At 43.8% G+C, this 10,792-nt stretch overlaps 1 protein-coding gene across 2 annotated transcripts in view; it reads right to left on the bottom strand.

Annotated features, from left to right (window-relative positions):
• Positions 1-8,305, bottom strand: part of Pdcl (phosducin like) — a 15,227-nt gene extending 6,922 nt beyond the window's left edge. The window contains exons 1-3 of one of the 2 annotated variants that reach the window (XM_048813125.1): positions 8,129-8,305; positions 7,342-7,454; positions 6,281-6,457 (exon numbers count right to left, since the gene is read on the bottom strand). In XM_048813125.1, the coding sequence (XP_048669082.1) occupies positions 6,281-6,457; positions 7,342-7,375 (211 nt within the window). In that variant the 5' untranslated portion in view covers positions 7,376-7,454; positions 8,129-8,305. The remainder of the gene's footprint in view (positions 1-6,280; positions 6,458-7,341; positions 7,455-8,128) is intronic. The other variant, XM_015497618.2, reaches the window with a different exon arrangement.
• Positions 8,306-10,792: the final 2,487 nt, after the last annotated feature.

The following is a 10,792-nucleotide window of genomic DNA, read 5'->3' as shown; positions in this document are numbered from 1 at the left end:
GGGGCAGAATAGACTCCTGGTGGATACAGATAAACTTCGGCCTGGAATCTGTGCAAGAAGCCTGAGCCAGTAGGCACACCTCACTCCCACACCATAATGTCAAATCCAAGAGCTCAGGGTCCTCTGGCTGTCATTCAGTTCTGTCTGTCTTGGCTGGGCATTTCCATTGGAGCCACTCTTTTCCTGAACACTAGCAACCAAAACAAGGTATGCAGCACAGTTACTGAATGAATTTGGCAATCCTCCTCCTCAGCCTCTTCCAGCCCTTGCTGCTGTCCTGGGATTGCCCTGTGGAGGTGCCTTGGAAGGATGAGCTGCTGGGCACAGGGTCCTGCTGGGAGGCTAGGCTGGGAGGAAGTATGTCCACATGGAGGATGCAGAGCTGAATGGCAGGCACACTGGCACTTCCAGGACCCTTGTGTGGGGACTGCTTGGTCTCCTCAGGCTGCTGCTGCTCACAGGGCAAGGGAAGGCTCACTGCAACGCTTCTCAAGGCAGACTCTAGGAGGATCCGCAGGGCCTGCCCCCTGGATTCTCTGGCACTGTAGCATGAGGTACACAGCCATCGTGACGTCAAATCTTCAACTTGCCACAGACACTCAGGTATTTTGGGGTGGAAACCCATGTCGATCATGATTTTTGTAATTACGGGATCTGGGAGTTTGGGGAGTATCTTACTATAAGGACTAAGTGAAGCAGCTTCCTCACCCTGGCTCAACCATGGGTGCCCCATTACCTCTCTAGGGTGGGCTTCTACATGGGGTCCACTGTCAGGATTTCATTGATGAGGCTCTGTGTTCCTTGGAAATCCACAGGGGGAATGTCATACGTTCCCTGTATGATCAGCTTCTTTACCTGCTTATTGCTGCTTGCCTCAAATGGGCATTTCCCTGTGAGCATAACATACAGAACGACACCCAGGATCCAGACGTCTGGTGGGCGGGGGGTAGTGCTTGTATTCCTTCCCATGGATGACTTCAGGGACAACATATAGGACAGTGTCCCAGAACCTATTCAGCTTCTTCCCAGCTATGAATCTGGTGCTCAGGCCAAAGTCAGTGAGTTTGGTGTTGCCGCTGGCATCCACCACCACATTCTCTGGCTTCAGGTCAAGATGCACATTACCCTTGTCCTGGCAGTACTGCATGGCATGGATGATCTGCCTAAACAGTCTGCAAGCCTCCACCTCCTACATGCCATCAGCTTTGGGGATGAGGTCCCATAGCTGTTCCCCACCTGCATGCTCCATGATAAGGTAGATATATTCCATGGTCTCGATGCCCTGGAAGAACTGGATCATGTTTCAGTGGTTCAAGGCCACCATCAGATCCAGTTCAGGTAGGAAGGGGAAGTTCGAGGCTACTTTTGCCAGGACCTTCACCACAACCTCTGTCCCAGTGAAGAGATGGCAGGCAAGTTTCACCTGGGCAAAGCCCCCTTCTCCAAAGTCCTGCAGGACCATATAGTGGTCCATCCATGGAGGCTGGCTCCTAACAGGAGCCCCACCCCTGCAGCACTACACTGCTCTAACTACTCTCACTGCTCATTCCTAAACTGGAACAAGGATGCAAGCTAAAAAAAAAAAAATAAGGACCAAAAATAAAATAAAATAAAATAAAATAAAGCCCAAATTAAAAAACCAATAAACAAAGACCACAGCCACAAGCCACTAACAACCACCAAACGTGCTAAATATCTGGGAGTCGACAGGTCACCACCAAGAGCTTCCTGTACTTACAGACAAAAAACAAAACAAAACAGCTGCAGCCACCCTCTTATATACCTGCTGTTTGAAATTTCCTCACAATGGCTCCTTGTGAGGTCAGAGTAAGAAATGACCCAGTCACACCTGGGCATAACCCCCTTTTGGATCTCCAGGACCTTTTCCACTTTCAAAATAATAAGAAAGGACTCTGGAAGATTATTTGCTTTAGTGGGTTATGGAGACTAATATGTACTTGTTTAGAAATTAAAATTTGTAGATTACTTCAGTGGTCTCTTCATTTTGAGTCTGAAAATCTGTAATAACTTTGTGGCTTTGAAAGACCTCATCATATCCACACTCAAGCTCTCTGATCCTTTGCTGCCCTGAACTGAGCAGCTTTCCCCCACTGGGCCTTTCCCCCATGATGGACTTGGGCAGAGCAATGGAGTCAGCCATCTGACTGAGACTTCTGGAACTGTGGGCCCCAGAGAAGTTTTTCCTTCTCCAAGTTGTTCTTGTTGGGTGTTTTGATCACAGAGACAATAGAGCTAATCAAATCACAGCCATACATCATTGTACCCAGATGTATGGCGTGCACACGCACACTCATACAGGAGAGTAGTGCTAGGAGCTAACCCAAGTCTTTGCACAGGCTGGAGAAGCTCTCTTCATGTGCACATCCCATCCCTGGGGTGGGAGCTTCCTGGCCTAACCAGCTGTCAACAATGTCACATTAATGTTGAACTGTCAACAGGAATTTTGGAGAGATACACACATTCAAACCACAGAATGAAATAAACTACAGCCCAGGGAGTTGGTTCCAACTAGATATGCCCTGTGCAACCCGAAGGACATTAGATAGAAACTCAGATCTTGATGAAGAAAGAAAAGTCCCTGGTAAAGCAAATTCATGACAATTAAAAGAGCTAGTGCTACTGTTGTTTTCTACAAGAAGTAAGAGAATAATGTATCGAAACACCTCAATTTTATTCTACAGTTAAAAAATACCTTATATAACACTGTAACATCAGTAACTGAAGGGGAAGGGCTAGAGAGTTATAGCAGCCACATCTGCACACTACTGAAGCATGTTGCTATAGATTTATATCACAGTGGCATGTCTTTCTCATGTTAAATAGGACCCCCCCCCCATGGGAACCACAAAGAAATTCTAGTAGAGCACACCCAAAATGAGAGGTAAGGGAATCAAAATGTTTCAATACAATCATCAACTAAATAGGAGGGAAGATAATCATATAACAAAGCAAGTCACATTGAATCAAAGCTGTGCTGCTCTCCTCATAAAGGACACAAGCCACTGGAGCTGGAGTTGTGGCTCAGTGGTACAGAGCTTGCCTGGCACGTGTGAAGCACTGGGTTCAATCCTCAGCACTACATAAAATTCATAAATACATAAATAAATAAATAAATAAAACATAAATAAATGCATTTAAAAAAAAAAAAAAAAGGACACAAGCCATGCTGAATCAAGGCCCTCCCAGCTGTCCTTATATAGACACAAGCCACACTGAACCAAGGGCCCAGCCCTGATCTCCTTATAAGGACAGAAATCACACTGAACCAAGGGCTATGGTAAACATCAAACTCGGGCACATGTCAAAACTTCCAGGCTATAAGCATTTCTCCAAGCCTATGAACTTTCTGAAGTGAGAACAGGGACTGGATCTTCTTTAATTTTCGATGCCCAGTGCCTGGTATAAAACTTAACACCTAGGAGTTTTTCACTTAATTTTGGTTAACTGTTTCTTTTTGGCTGACTGGGTGGATGGATAGATAGACGGACAAATAGACAGATGGACAGATCAATGAGTAGGTGGTGGTATGGATGGATGGCAGGAAGGAAGGAGGAATGGTTAGATGAATGGTTATGATACCAGTCTTGAAAATCAGGATGGGGTCCTTGATCCCCTGGTGTTGAAGATTAAACACCCACGAAATACCGAGGCAAGAGCAAAAGGTAAATTTTATTTAAGAAACTGAACTGGGAGGGGGTGGGGGGAGAGACTCCTACAGAGAGGAGGGGACCCAGAGCTGGTGCCCAGGGGAGTGGATATGTCTTGCTCCTTTATAAATTTTAGGTTCCTTTCTTCTCATGCCTTCATGACCAAAAGGCAGGAAAAGAGCAGCCCAGGGGCTGATGGCTTGTGTTGGAAAGTGCAATCCTTCCCCTCCCCGAGAGGTGTGAGCAACAGGTTGATGGGGAAGTGTTATCTGCTTATTATGTTACACTGCTAAGCATTAGTCTTTTAAAAAAACAAACAATTATTTGGCATGAACTAAAATAAACAGATAGGCTTTTTCCTCAAGGACATTAACTTTTCCACTACAGGAGTGGGAGGGGCTTCCACTATCATCAAAATCTATTTTGGATACAACTGCTAAATAACAAACTGCTTCAAAGCTTAGTAGTAAAAAATATAAAATAAATTATGGTGACAGGTTCTGTTGGGTCAGAAATTAGGAGAGAGTACAGGGGAAATGGCTTGCTTCTGCTTCATGTTCTCTAGTATCTCATCTAAAAAGACTCAAAATATGAAGAGGACTTGCCAGCTGGGACTAGAATCATTAGGAGTCTCATTCACATGTCTGTCAACTGGGCTGAAATGTCTTCACACTAAGCTCAGCTGGTCTGTCAATCAGAGTGCATAGATGAGTCCTCTCTAGGCATCTGTGCTTCCCCCAAACATGGTATCTCAGAATAGGTAAGCATATAACTTGGTAGTTGTGGCTCCAGTGCAAGGATTCCAGTAGACAAAACAGAAACCTCATTGCCTGTTATGAACCAGGCTTGGTGGTCACATAGTATCACCTCCATCACATTTTATTATCTGAAGTAGTTACCAGTCTATCCAGGTTTCCAGGCAGGAGACATAAACCTCACACCTTAATGGGAGGCATGTGAAAGAGTTTTACAGCCACTTTTAAAATCCCTCACTCCTGTTAGAAACTGAAGCCTAGAACCCTTATGGAAGGCAATTTTATCTTAATTCCTTTCATCCCCTTTAGGACTCATTTTTTTTTTTTGACAGATATCATTTACTATTTGTGAGAAACCAGATCTCTAGCCTCCCCAGCATACCTGAATGTGCTGGCAACATGGTGGCAAAAAAAAAACTCTACCTCCTTTCCTGAATGCAGTGCTTATCATGTGTCATACCAGTGTGAGAGAAGAACCCTTGGCACTGGCTGGATCAGTTGCAGGGAACCTTCCTAATATTCTGAACACTGACAGAACCCATGATCTGTTCAGGGCAAAGCAGTTGGGCACAGAATAACAGGCCCCAATGGGCAAGCTTGCACAAAGCAGAGACCTGCACCAAACTTCCACCTACCCCACAGCACTCCGTCTCTTTTTGTTCTTGTTTTTTTTCTCCTTTCTTTTTTTTTTTGTACTAGAGATTGAACCCAGGGGAGCTCTACCATTGAGCCACATCTCCAGCCCTTTTTATTTTTTATTTTGAGACAAGGTCTCACTAGGTTGCTTAGGGCCTTGCTAAGCTGCTGAGGCTGGCTTTGAACCTGCAATCCTCTTTCCTCAGCCTCCCAAGCTGCTGGGATTACAGGCATGCACTACTGCACCCGGCACAGCACTCCTTCTCCTTAGGATCATGTCCACTGACCTTAAAGCTTCTTGCGGAGTGCATCAGTGCCACAGGGCAGAGTGGTCTACACACAAAGGGGTGTGCTACAGCACAGTTTGTAATAAAGGGCCAAGATAATGCCCAACATTAGGAAACAAGTTAAAGAAATTATGAAATAAAGTAACACTGTTCAGGGAAAATAAAGTAACACTCAGAAAGATGAGGCGGTCTATTCCCTGCAATGAAAGATTCTCCAAATATATTAGTTTACATAAAAATGACAAGTCTGGTATAGTAATACTGCCTTACAGGCCCAGCTACTCAGGAAGCTGAGGCAGAAGGACTACTTGAGTCCAGGAGTTCATGGACAGCCTGGGCAACAAAGCAAGATTCCATCTCTAGGGGAAAAAAAAAAAAAATGCCTATTTGTCATCTACCAGGATGACAAAAATCAAAAAAATTGATAACCCAGGAAGAAAAATATAAGAAACATTGTACTGCCAGTTAAATTATAAATTAGTGCCACCTCAACTAACAGAAATTCAACAATATTAAAAAGTGGAGTTGGAGACAGCTCAGTGGTAGTACTTGCCTAACATTCAAAAGGCCCTGGATTCAAGGAGAGGGGGAGAGGGAGAGAGGGAGAGAGAGGGAGAGAGGGGGAGAGAGAGAGAGAGAGAGAGAGAGAAAGAAAATATGCCATTTCTAGGAGTTTATACTACAAATATACTCACATCTATGATTTATGCCTATCAAACTATTAATCTGACAAATAGGGTTCAAACCTAGGCCAATCTGTTCATTGTCATGTTGCTCTGCACTGTGTAGTAAAAAGACTACAAGCACACACAATGAATGCCAACACTGGTAATCAATAGAAATGGGATAGTTAGAGAGATCAGGAGAATTCTAAGTGATACATACTTAACAGACATTTTAAAATCTGTTCCCAGAGCTCAAGACTTTCCAGTACCTGTATTAACTGAGATGCCTTCACCTGCCAGCTCAGCCTCCACAGGCATGGAACTGCTGGCTGGGGCACCCCTGCCTCTGTCCTTGTCTTCATGGTCACTGTCCTCATCCTCACTGCTGCTGTAGTAGTACTGCAGTTTCTCCCCCAGCAACTTGTCATCCAGGGTTGTCATGATGCCTGGAAGAAGGCAACATATCAGGCTTTATGTGGGCTTAAGCATGAAGTCATGAATCTGAAGAATAGGGGACCCACTTGGGCTAAGATCCTATAGGAACCTAAAAATTATTTTTTTTCCTAAATAGAATCTCAACAAATCCCTACCATGACAGTGATAGAATTTATTATGTTCTTTTGTAGAAGGTAAAACTGAGGTTCAGATAAGGGAAGTTACTTTCCCAAGCTTTCCAGAATGTGGTGGAGTGGTAACAGGCCCAGGTATGCCTGACTCCTGTAGCCTGAGGGATGAGTTACTGTCTTCCGAATATTGTACTAGTATCTATTGTTCCAAAGTAGAAACTGTGTTTACATTACTGACTTGTGATTTTATCTATGCTTAGTTTCAGTTTGCCTACCAAGTAATTAGTAATTGAAAACTTCAGTAAGAATCCTAAGGAAATACTTCAAAAGGGACCATAAAAAGTGTGATGCTGGGGACTGAGGTTGTGGCTTAGTGGCAGAGTGCTTCCCTAGTAGTGTGAGGCACTGGGTTCCATCCTCAGTGCCACATGAAAATTAATTAAAGACGATATCGTGTCCATTTACAAATATAAATATATGTATTTTTTTAAAGTATGATGTTGAATCTAAGTCAAGCTGTCTCACTGCAAACTTGGATGGTCTCCAAAGCCCTACTAATTCTGACTAGTTAAAACTAGTGTCGATGCCAAGATTTTAATAAAAACCAAGTATTTAAAGGACCACAAAGCCAGTGTTCTGCATCACAAGCAGCCAAAGGCATTTTGGGGGAAAGTGCAGTTTAGCCCCTTTACAGGCTTTTTTGAGGATCCAACAGGAATAGTTAAAAAAGGAAAAACAAAAACAAAAACAAAAAAACGCCTAACCCTTTAGTATTTCTTCCTCAAAGCATCCCGACATTATGCTGTCTTCATGAAGACTTCTCACAGGGCCTGTTACACTTCATTACAAAATGACTCTCCCACAGGCTGAGAGAGCTCTGGAAAGAAGAAACATCCAACAACTAATCCGGATCTCCAACACCCAGCAAAACGCCCCAAAGGATGATGAATCACTGAATCCCGCGACCCCGACAGTCAGACCGGGAATATGGTGCAAAGGAAGCAAGGCTAATTAAGAGAAAGTGCAGGTTCTAGGGAGGAGCAGAACCAAACTTAAGGGAAGTGGGCAAGCCAGGAATGGGACAAAAAACCGCATGAGGGTAGAGAGGACCTAAAGAAGCCGCGCCCGCTCACAGCACAGACGGAAGAGGGTGCAGAGGGGAGGCGGGACCGTGCAAGGGAGGAGGCGAGGGGCGGACCAATGAGACGTGGCGAGGGCGGGGTCAATGGGGAGGCCGGGGTGAGAAGGTGGGGCCAGCAGAGGGGAGCGCAGAAAAGGCGGGGCTGCTGAAAAGAGCGCAAGGGGGCGGAGCCGGTTGAGGGGTGAGCGAAGGAGGCGGGGTCCCCGGAAGGGCGGCGGAGGGGTGCCCCAGCCTTGGGAGATCCTGGAGAAGGCCGGGGGGAGGTTGGGGTCGGGAGAGAGGTGGAGCAGGGAAGTGGCGGGGTCCGTGGGAGACTCGAAGACAAGGCAGTTTTATCGAGGCTCGCAAACCACCGTTCCACCCATATTCCACGCCCATCGCTTCCTCCCGGCTGACCCCAGTGCATTTACCCGGACTAGTTCAGTCTGGATCCCTTTGGGCTAGCAGCTCCGGGCACCAGAAAGAACGGAGCGCTGACTTAGAGGGAGAGAAGTGGGTCGGCGCCCAGAGCACCCAAGAGAAAAGCTGCCGGAGTCCTGAGTGCGCGGACCAATGAGGCGGCCCTCCTGCGTCATGGCGGACGCCGCGGCCCAATTAGAAGAAGCTTCTCCCGGCGGCTGAGGGAGAAACTACAGGTCCTAGTTTAGGACAAATTACCTGGACAACTTTAATACGCTTGTTTGTCTTGTTTATGTTTTGCTCTGGACATACACACACACAAGCTGAATATATACTCCCAGCTTTGAACGAGGAAAAAATATTTTCTCCCCTCAAAAGTTCCATAGCCATTCCAAAACATTTTTTAAACAGCTTCATTACATCTATTGAGCGGTAAATTGAGTCAGAGACATTAAATGACAGCCATTAAGTCAGAAATTAGAATAAAACTAAAAAAAAAAAAAAAAAAGCAAGGCCTATGACACGTAAACGTAACATGAAATCCTGGATTGGGATCCTAGGACTGAAAAAGAATTAGAATGGGACAACTGATGAAATTTGCATAATATTAATTAATAGTATTAAATTAATAATTTCCATATTTGAACTCCAGTTATCTTGTTAACCTTCGAGATTCTGGATGAAGAGTATAGGGTAACGCTAACCTATTTTTCCAACGGTCTTGTTAAACCTAAAATTATTTCAAATTCTTAGCCTTTGTTGAGATATCCAGTACACAGCTATGAAGTTACTCATTAAAAAAAAAAAAAAAAAAAAAAAAAAGTCTTGTGAAATTGAATCATATACAATATACAAGAATGATATACTGTTTTAAAATAGGGTTATTCGGAAAGCTAAGGCAGGAGGGTCACAAGTTCGAGGCTACCCTCAGCAACTTAATGAGACCCTGTCAGAAAATAAAAAATAAAAAGGTTTGGAGATGCAGCTCAGGGGTATGTGCCCCCAGGTTCAATTCCCAGTACCAAAAAAAAAAAATGTTTTAATAAAATAGGGCTGTAAATTCAGGGGAGAGTATTCTTAATTTGTGGCTATAAGACCACCTGAAATTATCTGCAGTTTGTGTATGTGCATGTTTTTCTGTGAAACTGTTGGTTCCGTCTGTCAAAAAGAATCTGAAAACTCTTCCCCACTGCACTTCAAATTTCAGAAATATTCATTTAAAGAGTCCAATAGGGACTTTTTATGCTTTTGTTGCACAATGAATGCCTTACTTTAATCAGCTTGTGTGACCAACAGACTTGAATATACGTGTGATCTGCACAAGAAATCCTTATAAATAAATATTTGTTAAATGAATTCTCAATAAATGCTTTTGTTTTAATTTGCTTTTATTCAGTTCTCCCTAAAGCAGTGACTTTTCTCATCCATGGCAGTTCCTTGTCCTTCACAGTTCACCTTTTATTCATTCATTCATTCATTCATTGGTACTGGGGATTAAACCTAAGGGCCATTTTTCTTCTAATTTTTTATTTTGAAACAGAGTCTCCCTAAATTTCTGAGGCTGATCTGGAAGTTTTCACCTCCTGCCTCAGTCACCCCAGTCACTGAGATCATAGGCATGGACCTCCAGCACCCCACCAAAGTTCACTTTTAGTGCTATAATCCTCAAGGGGACCTCAGTGCCACCCAACAATCTTATATTTCCCTGAGCAGTTTCCTCTCCCACTCCAAGAAAAGCAATTCATATCTATTCTCTCAAATTTTCAAAACTTCTACTCCTATCCTGGCTCAACTGACTTGTAACCTTATTTCACCTGAAAAGCAATTAGAAGAGACTTGCCCTTGGTTTAGCTCCCCAAACTTGTACCAAACCCCCCTGCATCTATACCAACTGATTGAATCACTGATGAAGTAAATCCCATTCCTTCAGCCTAGTAAAGGATTCTGCTCCTAAAATTACTTCCCTTCTCTCTCCCCTCTGAATTATCAGGCTTTTTTTCCTACAGCATATTCATATGCTTTCATAGCTCTCATCTTTAAAAAGGACATATACTCTTAAACCAGGTACAGTAGTGCACACCTGTAATCCCAAGGTGAAGCTGAGGCAGGAGAATGGCAAATTCAAGGGCAGCCTCAGCAATTTAGTGTGGCCCTAAGCAACTTAGTAAAACCCTGAATCAAAATAAAAAGGGAAACAAATGCAGCTCAGTGGTAAAGAACCCCTGGGTTCAATCCCCACCAGTACCGAAAAAAAAAAAAAAAAAAGGACATATACTCTAAGATACTATTTTCTACTTTTTCAGTTATTAAAAATCCAAAAGTTTGAGGCCAGGAGCAGTGGCACATGCCTGTAATCCCAGCAGCTTGGGAGGCTGAGGCAGGAAGCTCACAAATGCAAAGCCAGCCTCAACAACTTAGTGAGGCTCTAAGCAATTTAGTGAGACCTTGTCTCAAAATAAAAAACAAAAAGACTGGGGATGTGGCTCAGTGGTAAAGCACCCCTGGGTTCAATCCCCAATACGAAAAAAAAAAATCCTAAAGTTTGATCACACTGAGATCGGAGGAGGGGTCTTGGTTTGTAGAAGTGCAAATTGATTCAACTCATATTATGAGTGGCCATTGAGAACCATCTATCAATGTATCAATGTTGCAAAAATACATATTCAGCAAGTCCT

The sequence above is a fragment of the Marmota marmota genome, unplaced genomic scaffold, assembly GCF_001458135.2.
Source record: "Marmota marmota marmota unplaced genomic scaffold, marMar, whole genome shotgun sequence".
Taxonomy (NCBI): domain Eukaryota; kingdom Metazoa; phylum Chordata; class Mammalia; order Rodentia; family Sciuridae; genus Marmota; species Marmota marmota.
This window is presented reverse-complemented; position numbering and strand designations above follow the sequence as displayed.